Source organism: Perca flavescens, chromosome 7 (assembly GCF_004354835.1).
Source record: "Perca flavescens isolate YP-PL-M2 chromosome 7, PFLA_1.0, whole genome shotgun sequence".
NCBI classification, from domain to species: Eukaryota; Metazoa; Chordata; class Actinopteri; order Perciformes; family Percidae; genus Perca; species Perca flavescens.
This window is the reverse complement of record NC_041337.1, coordinates 6,311,780-6,326,990: the sequence shown is the minus strand read 5'-3', so window position 1 is coordinate 6,326,990 and position 15,211 is coordinate 6,311,780. Positions and strand designations below refer to the sequence as shown.

The 15,211-nt window shown below is 43.7% G+C and overlaps 1 protein-coding gene across 6 annotated transcripts in view; it reads right to left on the bottom strand.

Annotated features, from left to right (window-relative positions):
- The window catches only part of plekhg5b (pleckstrin homology domain containing, family G (with RhoGef domain) member 5b), an 88,311-nt gene that overhangs the window by 26,606 nt on the left and 46,494 nt on the right, over positions 1-15,211 (bottom strand). For 5 of the 6 annotated variants that reach the window (XM_028582176.1, XM_028582179.1, XM_028582177.1 and 2 more), the window contains 6 exons: positions 7,428-7,569; positions 5,254-5,353; positions 4,955-5,012; positions 4,300-4,391; positions 3,707-3,843; positions 1,563-1,729 (listed from right to left, as the gene is read on the bottom strand). In XM_028582176.1, the coding sequence (XP_028437977.1) occupies positions 1,563-1,729; positions 3,707-3,843; positions 4,300-4,391; positions 4,955-5,012; positions 5,254-5,353; positions 7,428-7,569 (696 nt within the window). Of the gene's footprint in view, positions 1-1,562; positions 1,730-3,706; positions 3,844-4,299; positions 4,392-4,954; positions 5,013-5,253; positions 5,354-7,427; positions 7,570-8,570; positions 8,806-15,211 lie in introns of those variants that run through there. The other variant, XM_028582180.1, reaches the window with a different exon arrangement.

Genomic DNA, 15,211 nt, shown 5'->3' with positions numbered 1-15,211 from the left:
TGGCGGCAAAGTTTTGGACATACTGGAGCCTGTCTAGAGTTTTGCTGGTGACCCCAGACAGGACTCCATTGCAGTAGTCCAAACTGGACGTTATGAAAGCATGAATGAGGATTTCTGCCTGCACGTAGGGTTACACTAGCCTGGATGCCAGCAGAACCTAGCCCCGGACACAACATTTGAGGTCGGGAAGTCTGGTCTGGACTTGATCCATTGTGGAGAAACTATGCTCGAAACCAGAGCTGTTCGGTCCAATCAAATTGTCAGGGCCGGCTTTATACGATGATGGACAGATGATGGACAGTAACATAATTTGTTTACAATAAAGATGGCTGCCATCGCGTCTGTTATAGGAGATATCGACGGCGCAATCATTTTAAAAGAGGAACAGAGAACCGCCATCACGTACGTATACACCAAACACTGACTATGAATATGGATGAAGATTAGTTCTGCTACCAGCTAAAACGCTTGAGTGGACTTTCCAAACGCTTAAAAAAAAAAAAATGAAAATGTCCAGTTTGTATATAGCCTGAAAATGCACTACTGTATATCAAAAGTAACTAAGGTGGGCGGGGCATTGCAAATACTCTATGTGTCACTTTGGGCTCTGGGAATGGGTGAAGGGCATTTTTTTCACTAATTGAAATAAATAATCAACAGATAAAGCAATAATCAAAAATAATTGTTGGTTGCAGCTGTAGGGATCAAGAATGGCCAACGTGTCTTATTGCTAAAAACTAATCCAAAGAGGCGATGCGGAAAGACAGCATCATCACCTTTAAGAGCCAACAACTGGCCGTGTCCCGGAGTTATTATGTGCCACGACATGAACCCGATGACTGTCTGCCGAGTGGATCAGGATCCTGCAGGCCTGAGCCAGCCTCTCGGCGTCCCTCATCGGTAACAAAACAACCACTTCCTGTAGCTGCAGGAAGTGCTGAAGTGGCACAGAGTGTTTCTGAGTGAACTCATCGCCAGCATATAAGACTCGAGGGTTTCATTTGGCAGCACCTCGCAGGCTGGCATGCACGTGCACACAAAGATACACACACACACACACAGCTGGCAGAAGACTGAAGCGGAAATCCCAAAAATACATTCCCAGGGTTGTGCTGGGCAGACAAAGGTAATGCAATACGATGAGGTCATGGTGGGATTACCGTGAGATACTACTCTGGCCCAAAGCATCATGGGAGTGAAGAAAGAGGAGGTGAAGTTATGGAAAGTAAAGGGTGTGGCAAAAACAGTGCGAGTCACTGGGTGTGTCTGTGTTTGCGTGTGGTTTAAAAGGGGTGGTGTATTTTGGTTTGATGAGTCGGAGAGACAGTTGTGAGCTGGCGGGGTCACATAATAAATGTAATGCCTTTTTGTTTTATCAAATTCAAGAGGTTTTCACTGTTCCGATATAGCAATATGTATGTTGGTTTATAATATTTGTTTATCTTTGTCTTGTGTTGAACCCCAGGAAGAATAGTCTTTACTACGGTGATGACTAATGAGGATCCTGAATAAACAATGAACAATAATATATCCACTGTCCTGTCCGGCCACATGACACTCACCAGCAGGTCCACGCTTTCGTTGCGTCCCAGGGATCCATGCTCCACCTTCTCGCTGCCTGGGGTGAGGATGTAGGGGCTCTGGCTGCCGCAGGGCTTCATGTTGGGAAGACTGAGCGAGCGCAAGTCCTTCACACCCTGCTCCACCTTCAGCTCGTCACCTAGTCGCGCTGAATAAAATAAACACAGAGAGCTTAAGCAGTCTGGGGAAAAGGGAATATTGTTTAAAAAAATAAAAATAAAAAAAAATACTTGCACAGCCCTCATACCATTATTTAATTATGATCTGTATGATTTATCAATATGGTCAAAATGTCCAGAAAATGCTTTGTTTTCCAGTTCACTCTTCTGTTTTGCTCTGAGCCACGCTCGCTGTTTTTTTCTTGAAGGTTTATTCCTTTAATAGGCTCCAATAAGTAACACGAGGAAATAATACCAACCAAAACGGGACAAATGTGGACTTAAAGGTGCCATAGGTAGGATTGCGAAGATCCAGGACTTTTTGTTTGAACGTCGACAACTTCTCAGTCCCTCCCCCCTTTCCACTAAAGCCCAAAACGGTCTCCTGAGCGTGTGAATGAATGAATGCGTGTGCATGAGCAGTGATTGACACTGGCCCTGATTGGTGCATCTGAACAGGGATTGGTGGATTTTTGCAAATCACACTACAGGCTGTAGGTGGTGCCAGAGGAGTCTGATTTCTTTTTTTAATACCTGCTTTGTTTAGTTCTACTGGAACATAGGGCCAGTTTCAGCAAATATGACAGAAAGTTAGTTTATTTAAACATATAATAAAATATTTCTGTGGCCACATATGGGGCAGCAGAAACAAGTTATTGACACAAAACTGACATTGATATGGCAAACTTGTTATCAAACGGTTATTCTATTTACACATCCAGCCGATGCAGAGCAACATTATAATTCATCCTGAGCAGTGTTTCTGTCCACCTGATGGATTTAAGTCTGTTTTTGGTCTCCAATAACTCCAGAGGAGTTAATATCTGTCTCATTAGCTGCTGAATGCTGAACAGAATATAAATTCTCAGTCATCGTCTTCATGAAAACCTCTTAAGCCGTCCGACCACGTGCCTGAACAGCTGTGGCGCGTTGGCCCTCGACCTCTGCGTTTCATATAACCTCAGACTGTGGTCAAGAGGTATGCCTCAGGAGGGGGACACTTTCAAAAGAATAGCAATTAGTCGTGGCACTGGATCTCTTTTATGGAAGGCTTAAATGGGCCTTTGATCCACAAACAAGTGTAGCAAGCAAGTGGAACTGCAGAGATCTCAGAGCAGAGGCACCATCCCCCAGTTTCCACTGAGGCATCATGGGAAAGAAAGCTAGCAAGGTAATCCTGCTGCTCCTGCGTTATTAAGATTGGGAATCTTAAAGGCAGGGTTGGGAGCTATTTCCAATGTACACTTTTATATTTATTATATTTATTATATATATATATATATATATATATATATATATATATATATATATATATATATATATATATATATATATATATATATATATATATGTGATAATATTAGGGTTACACTTCACTTGAAGGTATCTACATAAGAGTGACATGACACTAGGGCAGGGCGATATGGAGAAAATCAAATATCACGATATTTTTGACCAAATATCTCGATATCGATACTGCAACAATATTGTAGTGTTGACTATTGGTGCCTTCACAAAATATTTACCCAATGAGATTTTTGATAAATAATCATCAGTAATGTGGATATAATGACTAAGTGGGTAAAGGCAAATAATAGAACAGTTACAACAGTCTGGTAAGTTCAGAAGATGACATCACTTTACTGTAATGCAGCCTTTAAAACCAGGAAAAGACAACACTTATGCCATATCACGATATCCAAAATCTAAGACGATATCTACTCTCATATCACGATATCGATATAATATCGATATATTGCCCAGCTCTACACGACACGGTCATAAACACGTCCTTTCTCCGCTCTGCTCTGGAGCAGCGATACAGCGGTCTGTGTGTGGGCGGAGCCCCGGGGGCGGGGGGAGGGGTTGGACGCAGCCCCGAGGAGATGCTACTTTCCCATCTTCCTAGCTTTTCAACATTATCAGCCCTGCTCTAGTGTGTGTGTTGTTTTTATTTATTTTTTTACCTTTGACTTTCAGGTAGCGTCCTCCGAAATGGTAGGCCTCGAAGTTGAGGGACAGCGGCGTGTTGGACTGATCCACGAACACGTCGACGCGGGACAGCTCAATGCCGTTCCTCTCAAACACTGGACCTAGAATCTCTCTGGTTAAAAAAAAAAAAAAAAAAAAAGAAAAAGAAAAGAAAATCGATTCATGTATGTATTGTGATTTTTTTTTTTTTGCAACAATTTGTAAAATGGGCGACTACATTATATCAGTTTCTAGCAAAACAGAGCAAAAATGCAGAAACTCATGTTATGTTCTTCTTTAAAAATGAAGTAAAAGGTCAGACTGACTGACTGATTTGTGATGAACAATTAGTTTTTAGAAATGTCTCATGATATATTGTCTCCAGAAGTGTATTATTCAACTTTTGTTTGTGTTAAAAGAAGGAAAAGGAAATCGCAATACTCAAAACTAATCGTATCACAATGCTTCTAGAATCGCAACAAATGAAAATCGCGATACAAATAGCCATCGCCACCCATGTATCAAGAAAGCAGATCGCCCCAGGCCTAATGGTTCATGTCAAAAGTTTTATGTGTCCTCCTTCTCTTACCTCAAGGTTTTCTTTTTCATCGCAGGTACAATTTCTGTGTTTATGTCCACGCTGAGATCAAACTTAAGGCTGAAGCACTCCTTACTGGGGTCCTGCAGGGGGAACAGACGCACTGTTAGTTTACACAGGTGGGGCCCGCCCCGGGCTCGGGCTGTATGTGTGCTCTCAGCAGATCCACAGGGGGAGAGGGGCGGGTGGGGGGGGCTCCTTCTCACTACGCTGCCTGACTCAGACACACAGCAGCATGGGAGATAACATTCTGTTATATCAGTGTTGCATGGAAGAAGGATGGCTGCTTTTGGGTTGCACAACTCTTTGCTTGTATCGCGCACCATTTGTCAAAACGTACGGCTCTACAAATAACTCGGGAGTCACAAAACAAGTGACAAATACTGTCAACCCATAGGATATAGCAAAGTAACGCACACCCAGGGGTTGATTTGAAGAAGGCCTTAGGGACAAAACGTTGTTAGAATATATAGAGATATGCATATGGAGCCAGAGTGTGCCACACTTTTTTTTTCTCATTTTCAAATACTGTTACACAACACAAATACACTAACATTTCCGTCGAAAAAGCTGTAGACTCCTTCCAGGAAGTCTGGGGGGGAGGGGGGAGGGGTCCTGCAGCCCCTGTATCTGTATGATTACTTACATCAGTGTGTCGTCTCCGTGGCTTCTTTTTCAACTTCATCCCCCCTGTTTTATGCTCCCTGCAAAAACAGTTACACACACACACACACACACACACACACATCATTATCATACCTTTTAACATATCCAACATATGAGGAACTGCTTAATGTGACCATGGAGACGTAAAAAAAGAAGTGATAAAACTGTCAGGAGACACACACGCATTTCATGGCTGTAATTTATCCTCCAGTGTGAAAAAGACAAGAGCTCTACTGACAGCCAGGAATACATGCACACTGCAACGGAAGGGTTACCGACCCGCACTCATTGCTCCCCTCGTCCTCTTCCTCCAGGTCGGAGGGGGGGCTGGTGCGCGGGGGACAGGAGCGCGTGGACACGTTCCGAGCCAGGATGGAGGCTGAAAGTCAAGGAAACACAGCAGTCAACCCTTCTGTTGGATCACAACTGCGGCAAACGTTACTATCAATCTTTCAATCTCTACTGTAGAGCAGGGGTGTCAAACTCAATTTCACTAAGGCCACACTGGAAAGGGAGAATCACATCAAGGGCCAAGCGTGTAGTTTATTGACATGCTTGTATTTCATGGAAAAAAAGTCAAATAGTTTTGATTGTATTATTGCTAGTCTCATTTAGCCTTCTCGCTTACAGTTTGGTCCACATAAAGCCCTACAAAAACCTGCAAAAAAAAAGTTCCTTGGCCATCGTAGAATATGGCAAATCGAGTAAAAGAAGGCATTCCGTTTACATTTTTAGAAGTAGGCTACCACACAGCTGACTGACAGCAACCTGTTTCACAGCCTCAATATGCAAACTCTCTGGTTCTGTGGGGAATTTCGGAGTCTGCGTGTTGCGTAATTGCAGTTTGAAAATAGTTTCCTCTCTGTTTGGTTTGTTCCCCAACTGGAGGGGCCAACATTTTACTATGAACATGAATTGATATATGCAGTCCGGAACTGGCATGAATGTATGCAATACAAAAAAAATTCAACAGTTCCACACTATCATCCCTTTCCAGAATCAGTATGCGTGTTGTCCTCATATTGTGACCACTATCTCTGATATATGTCCATAAAGCTGTTCCTTGTAACTCCAGAACTCGCCTGAGAATCCTCACGTTTTAACGTTTTTCGTGAGTATCAAAGTATAATATTGGCTAAAAGATAAGTTGTAGCCTGGGGGCCCACAGTGTCAGACTTTGAAACCACCTGCATCTGGATAGTTTTAACTTCACGGTAGAACTTTGTTCCAATGAAAAAGTTGTTTTTTTTTTCCGAGTAACCGGATTATATATTTTTTTTTTTCCAATGCTGTGAGCACCACTATCAAAATTCAATATACCTCCGTTGTATTTGGGAGGAGGCCGAAATCTCAGGAACTTAGTCTGCATTGTTTCAGGCCTCTGAATCGCTGTCCACATCTATGATTTAACAGCAATTTGAAAGGTCAGGCACTGTGCCCACTGAGGGCAGTTTTGCCGGTTGGGGGGGGGGAAGCTTTGTAGGCAGGATTATGAGAATGACAACTTCATCTCTCTGCTATATCCATGAGAAATAGAGGTGTGGGTGAGATCGGCTGCACAGGTTGTAAGCAGAGACAGCTCCTGAACTGTAAAATGTCTTTGTGCTAAAAAAGCGCTACTTCAGCCTCCAAGTCGACTAAAAACGAGGTCAACAGGATGCATATGTCACCTGCTACCAACACAAGAAATTGGCAAACGTGAACACAATGTCAGGTTGAATGAATGCGGTGAAACTAAATAGTAACGGATTGATTTTCTGGCTTAGTTAGGACTCAAGGTAAGTGAGAAATATGTTTATTGTTATTATTATTTGGATGAACAGATCCTTTAATAACCATCACAACAGGAGTTTAACTAAGGCTGCACGATATTAGGAAGATATCGAACTGCGATTATTTTGACTGATAATGCGATTGCGATAGGATTCACGATACTGGAGGGAATGATCATTTTTGTATCATTATCCTCATTTTCGTTGAAAAATATTAAAATTAAATAGCCTGTAGGATAGGATTTGTAGGCCGTGACGTCTCTGCAGCACCACAATACTTCATTCAGAATGGCTTGACACATATGTTGCCTTTTTTGTTTTGATTTCTATACTGTTTGATTTTTGCCTTAATATTGCACATTTAGAATGTATTTATTGTATTGTATACATTACTCATCTTTTATCTCCTGTACTTCGGGTTGAAGATGAATGTATTTTCGATTCCTCTTTATGTCTGGCACATATTGCAGAATCGACAAAAAAGTTGACTTGACAATTTCATATATGACAGTGTTTGCCTCATTTAGACAGCAATAAACATTCAGTGTATTTGATATTTACACAGTAAGATCCTGTGATGATGCAATGGGTATGACATCACTGTGTGTGTGTGTGTGTGTGTGTGTGTGTGTGTGTGTGTGGGGGGGGTACCCAAATAAAGAAACAAAGTGTTTAGTTTACCTTGAGGTTGTAAGTCAAATCGAGGGTGCCGGTCAAAGTGCATGTTGTCTGTGTTCTCCGAGTGGCTGTGTGAGTCACATGACTCGCACAGGTGAAGGGGGCTTTTGTTATTCAGGTCTTGGCAGTCTGGGTGGTGGCAAACCTAAACGCAGTCACAGAGGAGAAAAAGACGACAAGAGAAAGTCAGATCACATAACTGCCAAGTACACAAAGTCCCTGCCTTAAAATACCAAAAAAAAAAAAAACATTTTGGAGAGACTGGGCCAAAGTGAAAATAGTAAAACAGTCACACACACACACACACACACACACACACACACACACACACACACACAGAATAAACAGCTCCCTGGCTGACTATTGTTTCTGCCACAATTAAATATCCACAGAGGCTGCCAGGGGCATTCCTGAGGTTTGGTGACTCCCACCTTCCCGCCATCTGTCCCTGTCCCCCCCCCTCCTCTGTGGGATGACAACTAATTGGACTTAAAGTTAGTTTTTCACCTTGTGTGCTGATCTGGGACCAGCTTACCCTCCCGTGATCCAGAATCGTATCGTGAAACAATGAAACTGACCACAGGCCAGTTAACTGGGAGGCTTCCAGGCCGCGTAGCTCCAAAAGCTCCAGAGCCGAGGCGACAGGCAGCAGAAGGCTGCAGGATTAAGGATTTCTCTGTCTCTGCCCAGACAGATCCGAATACCCCCCCCCGCTGCTCTTTCCCTCACCTCAGGAGTGTCCCTGCGTCCCCTTGCACCATCACCCACACCCAGCTCAGGAAGCGAGGATGTATGGGGAGATACAATGGCGGTCCTGCTAATGTACTTCCTGTCATTGTTCCCATGTACTCAGGAGGAGCAGCATGTCTGCGCATATGTGTGTGTGTGTGTGTGTGTGTGTGTGTGTGTTTGTAAATGTGTGCACAACAGGGGTTTGAGTCCAGCTTTCATGTAAACACAACAACTATAGATATGCAAAAGATAAGACGTCATCGCCTCAATAAAAACACTGTTATACAAGTCTGTCTGAAGTAAATATATTGTACTGCCACATGCTCTAGCTATACATACCAGAGTTGAAGTACAATCCAGTAACTCAGATTTCAATAAAAATGACTCTCTCCGTCTCCACTCCTGGTACTCTACCGTCATATTCTGCAGATTGGAGCACGAGTCTCCCCCAGTCCAGCGATCCGGCTCCATGTCCATGCCAGCAGGCACCCAGGAACCCAATAAGCATCCAATTTGCCACTGCGCTGGCCTGCTTATTCACTCTGCACTGTCCCCCACGTCAAGCCACACTGACGAGCTGCCTTATTAATCCACTCCTCTCAATGTCTAGCCAGGTATAATCGCAGACTTTAAGGAGCAGGTTGCAGGGCTGGAGGAGGACAGAAGGAGGGAGGGACGGAAGGAGGGATAAGGTTATGGGAGGGTGAGGAGTCCCACTAAAGATATAAACCCGAGGCAGGAAGGAAGAAGAAGAGGAAAAAGAAGAAGAAGAAAAAAGGTCCATCTAGAAGCTATTCAGAAGTACAAAGCCCCCCCCTAATCGGTGCCTGTGCTCTGTCAAAGCCATCCGATGGTCTTGCTGCGATTAAACAGCCTGGCTACGAGCGCCACAAGTCAGGGTCTTCTCCTCTTTTTCCCCCCACTCTCCTCTACCACCACCAGCACTGACTCCTCCCTTTCTCTCATGCACCCATGGTCATTATATCCAAACAGAGCCACCAACCAGCCAGAGAGAGGTTTTAAATAGAAAGAGACTGAGAGAATGGCCTTGTTTACTGGGACTGTGACAGGCTCTCCTCCTGTACGAACAACTGCATTTTAGGATAAGTCCAGTGTAGTACAACTTGTGTCCTAATTCTCATAGCTAATTTCTAGCAGTCACAATAGTGTCAAGAATTCAGTGAGAAATAGATTATTTTAAATACTCCCCAAAGTCACTGCACAACAGTGTAAACATAGTAAAGTAGTTGCTGAGATCTGGGAACACGGTGGCACCACTACAACAATGTGTGTGATATGGCAAGAAATGTAAACGGCAGTCAGACCGTTCAAATGTTAGTATTACGGATAGGAATAATGGCCAAATCTATCAAAATAAGATCTGCAGCCACGCCAGTGGCTCCGTGACTCTGGACTGTAGACAGACTGTACTTTGGCACCTAAATGCTAGCGTCACGTGCTTGGATGCACACAATGACAATGCTAACATGCTGATGTTTATCTGGTACAACGTTTACCATGTTCACCATATCAGATTAGGGTTTGTGGCATGCTGACATTTGCTAATAAGCACAAAGTACAGCTGAGACCGACTGGAATACCATTGGCTCTGTGGGTAATTTGGTCGTAAAATGTTGGACAAATTTAATGGTGATGGCGCTAGATGAAAAATCAGGATTCATCTTTGGCGGGCCATAAATGTGTGTATAAAACATCGTGCCAATAGTTGTTGAGATATCTCTGTCTGGAACAGGGCATTAACTAATAGTGTAGTTTAGTAGTCATCAACTACTCCCCAAAAGTTTTTTTTTTTTTTTTTTACATTAGTGTAAACAGAAAATAGGAAATATCCAACATCTGTGTGTCCCTGATAAACTGACAGTTACTCGCCATCACTACAGTCTTCCTTTATCCTCATTTGGCACTCCTGGTTGGCGTAGGAGTCCGGTTCCGGTTAGCACCATGTCTCTTTGTGCCGCTCCATGCAAACTTAAGTCACAGAGAACAACTTGTTTACCCGCCCACACCGCCCCCTGTTGCATATCTGATGTATTTACACGCATATCTGATCCATTGCCATTACTTCATGGATGCACCATGTTAATTATTCGAATAGTTGACTATCCTGTTTTTTTTTTTTTTTTACCAAACTGAGGTCCTGTTCAGTCTTGTGCTCACTGAGTAATGACTACAGCAAAGGAGGATAATGGAAACAGTGTGAAAACTCAGGTCATTTCTCAATCGTTGCAGTTTATGACATTTTTGATACGTTGCAGGTACAGAGAAGTAGAGTGTCTCACCCCCGACTGAGTCACTTGATTTACCGCCGGAGGACCACGCTGCCAAAGAGACAGCTTCAGGGCAGAAGCAAACAAGTCACAGAAATCGGTTACAACACCGCCTACATATGCCTCTCTGGAGTCAACGTCAGCGTGCGTGCGTGCACATTTCGGTGCAGCAGAGTCTAAAGCCCCATCGCACAGAGGTGCTATGTTCTCCATGAGGTGTGGAGACAGACAGCCGGGCCAGAGAAATATGAGCAAATCGGATGCCATATTTAGACAATGGCTAGGATAGATAGGCCTGCCTCACTATCGAGTTGGGGCTTTCGCATTCCAGCTGAAAATATCTGACGCTTTAGCCAAGACAAACGAGTGCATCACAGGATGAAGAAAAGGCTCAAAAAAAAAAAAAAAAAAAAAAAAAAAAAACTCAAACAAAGCGTGTAATCTTACAACAAAGAAAGATACTTGAAAATATGACCCTAAAATAACTTCAGCTCTGGATATGTGCAACAGAGATTTTTGCAATACTCAACATTCCTATCAATGAGAGGGATGATGGATACGAGGACGACCAGACTCGGCCCGTTTCTGGATCAGTTTTCCTAGAACCAAGAGGAGTGCGAGAGTGAAACTGACTGTAAGGGAATGTGAGCAGCGTGCGGGACAGCTGACAGGAGGCCACGCGTGCCTCGTACTGAGTGTATGATGGCTGTGATACAACATGTGTCATGTGAGTGTGTGTCGCGTGTGTCTGGCCAGATTAGTGGAAAGGTTCGGGGGGGTGGGGTGGGGGCACAAGTGACTGTAGATGAACACACACAAAGCCCCACCTTCCTCCCTCTCCCCAACAGCTGAGAACACACACCGACCCCACGGCGGCCCTTTGTCTTGGCTTAGCACATCCAATGCCACGTGGCACCTGCTTATGCACCCTTGTTCACACACACACACACACACACACACACACACACACACACACACACACACACACACACACACACACACACACACACACACACACACACACACACACACACACACACACACACACACTTGACCAGCTCTCTGTGTCATCCATGAATAAAGGTATTCTTGTGCGGAAGTAGATAAGTGAAGTCTTCTACTTGAAGACAGGAAAGGGGGGAGTGAGAGAGAGAGAGAGAGCGAGAGAGAGAGAGAGAGGACGACATGCAGCAAAGGTCTGCGGGCCGGATTCGAACCCGGGCCACTGCCAAGGACTCAGCCTACATGGGGGGGCGCACACTCTGGGTTGCCCCATGACTGATGTCGTCCGAGGTGAATCAGGATTCTTAACCTTTACCTTTATCCTTCAACCTCGGCACGCAGACATATGAAGGCAGCACACTTTAAAGCACTTACTGCGGCCACTGGCGCTGACTAACGTCACACAGCTGATGCTAAAGACATTAAACTGGGGAACCATTATTAACTTCAGAGTCAAATTACTTAAACGTGATTCATAATTAAGGATGGGACTTGTGGCTTTTGGAGCAACAGCCTGGCAGTTCAATTTGGCTGCGACATCCTCACCACGGTCACAATTTTGTCTCCCAAGGACAATTTTTTTTAATACGTTTGGACTGCCTGATGCTTCCTCGCTGGGAACAGGAAAATCTGTGGGTAATCAGTCTCTGTGTATGAAATTATATGACGCGGTGATACATTCAAACTCGGATTACGGATCTGATTCGATGGGATACAATGTTCATCGATCACACAGCTGCTCAGAATGGAACGGGCAAAGAATCTGCTCAGTAACGATCTCTCGATCTCCAAAACTGTGCTGGAGCAGACCATCCTATCAGTTTTCAAATTTACTGCATCCCCCCCTCCCCCACCTAAAACCACACTCAGCCCTCCTCCGGAACAGCTTGTCCTCTCAGAGCACACCTAGCACTTGTGTAATAGCATGCATCACTGTGTGCATGTGTTTGAAGAGTGAAAAAGGGAGGGGGGGGGTGGATGTGAACCGTAGGGTGCCGTTTCTCTCACAGCCGAGAGTGCCACGGTGTATCTTCAGAGAGATAATACGCTTTCCTTGTTCGGTTGTGTAAAGCTTGATAGAGCTGGAGTTCAATAGCATTTTAATCAAAATCTGAATCACTTATCAAATAGTTTAGTTTTCAACATCTGTAAGTAACTGAAATTCAAAGATTCAATTTTGAGCCGTACCGCAGCAGGTTTTTCGTGATTTTAGCAAAAAGCTGAAAATGGGATGAGCAGAACAGAATATGGAATACTGATTAAATGCATTAGGACACATTGAAATAACAGCTGTATCCTACTGACTCTTACACTTTGTCTCTAGTTCGATGAACAACTGTTTTGATAGGATATGATTCCCCTGATGCTGACATAACGCAGTCAGTTAGATTATTTCTGTAGAGAAGAGGAACCACTCTGTTGTATTGAACTACAAAACATAGAGTTGCAGTTCACTCACGGTTGGTAGTTTCTTTTCACTCACAAACGTTGTCCTAGTGTAGCCCCATTGGTCCCAGATGGTTCCCATAGAGAAGCTCACAAAAGGTGAGATTTATGCTTTTATTGGAGAGAGAAAAGACTTAGCTAAGCTAGGCTCAGTACAGACACCAGCTTGAAGAGAGCACATTAACCAGACAGTTTTATTTTAGACATTATGGAATCAACTAGGGATGCACTGAACCCAGATTTTTGGGGTTCGGCCGAATACCGCATGTACTGGTTAAGATTCTGTATGTAATGTACCTAAAGTTGCTGCATTTTGGCTACTGCCCGTAGATTCCTTCGTGCACAACTCGTATTCTTTCGGCTGTTTCATACGCAAATGTTTTAACAGAGACGATGTTGGATATTGACTATAAGTACTGCCAAACAACATTTTTTTTGGCTCACGAGTTCCATTTTCACTTTCTCACAGTCTACCGCAATGAACGTTTCACCTACGTAAACACCTTCCCGTAGTCAACGTCATTACGTCGACCAGCGTAGCGCGCGTAGTGCAAGCGTAGGGTTCGGTTCAGTGGAAAAAATTCTAAGGTTCGGCAGAAACCGAACCCCGTCAAAAAGCCCAATATTCGGCCGAATCCGAATCCTGGATACGGTGCATCCCTGGAATCAACGGTAAACAGCTACAGCTGATATAATCCGATGTTGGGGATTGTTATCAGTGCAAGCAACGCTCAGTGCATGCTCAAAATGAGACGCTATGTTTTTTACATCGCGCTTGTCTAATAACAAAAAGAGGAAGGAGAGCTAAAAGTTCAATAAGCGATTTGTTGGCGTCAGAGCTTAACAAATCTAGGTAACGAGGACTGCTTTCAAAATGGAATCGCCTCTTGGAAACCAACTATTGAGGGGTGGGGAAAAAAAAAATATTTTGTGTATTCTTTTCCCTAGAATCAATTTTTTTTTTTATACCAATGATTCACCTAGATATTTTCTGTTCATATGGTACCGCTGACGTCGACTACATCATATCAGTTTTCTGACCTGGAAGCAGAAAATCCATGTTATGTACCTCTTTACAAATGAAATAAATGTCAGACTGACTGACTGACAAAACAATCACTCATGATATATTGTCTCTAGAAGTGCATTATTCAACTTTTGTTAAAAGAAGGAAAAGAAAATAGCAATACTATCAAATCGCAATACTTCTAGAATCGCAATAAATGAAAATCTCAATAATCCCACGTATCGTGAAAGAATCGGGACAAAGGCATATCGGACCATCTCTACTCTCTTAGGTAGAGAAATGAATGTCAACACAAGACAATGACTAGCCAACCAAATGTTAATAATGATAGGTGAGAACTAAGAGGGAGAGCTGGCCAAGAATGGAAATACGCTCAAGCTTGAGCTTTCAATAAAGCCTTTATCTGTTGCTGTGTGTGTGTGTGTGTGTGTGTGTCTGTGTCAGACTGTAAGTATGATTGTGTGGAGGGGTGGGGCTGGATTAAGGACAATTTAACGTACAACACGCAAATCTACTGCATCTTATGAAAAACGTTCTGCAAAAGAAGAAAAAAAAATCTTATCTTTTATTGACATATTGTGAAAACAGGAGTTCCCACACATGTATTGCTCCATAACTCTCTCTCTCTCTCACACACATACACACACGCGCAGCTGTTTGTCATTGTGGTGCCCACACCCACAGAGCAAACTCCATTCCCCGTCATTTTTCAAGGCAACCATCATCAGCCTCCACTGTCTCACACGCACACGCACACGCACACACACACACACACACACACACACACACACACACACACACACACACACACACACACACACACACACACACACACAAAACTGAAATCAAAGCAAACCTGAATCAACGCAAAACACAACAGTGTGATTAATTATTGGGGACAATGGAGAACCCCGTTTGGTTGAGTTGAGCTCAAACCGTGTTGTTTGGGCCAAGAAACTGTCCGACACAGAAAGGTCTCAGTCTTTGTTGAGACTGCGGGTGACATCCAGCTACACTGTGTTTAATTACCCGGGCCAACTTTAATGCTTACCATTACTCCACTCTTACAGAAAAGCCGGTCTTTAGAAAGGTCCTGTCCTAACACGAAAGTCCTCACTGATTTTGGCAACTGGAGGAGATTGTCCTCAGCAGTGAGTTAAGTCAGCGCTGACGCCGCTCCTCATCAGTCACGAGGGGGGCTGGAGGAGTCGGAATACACACGAGTTCAAGTCAACCTCTAGTCTCGCCCCATCTTTTCTTTAAAAAATAAATAGGTTTATTTGATATGGCAC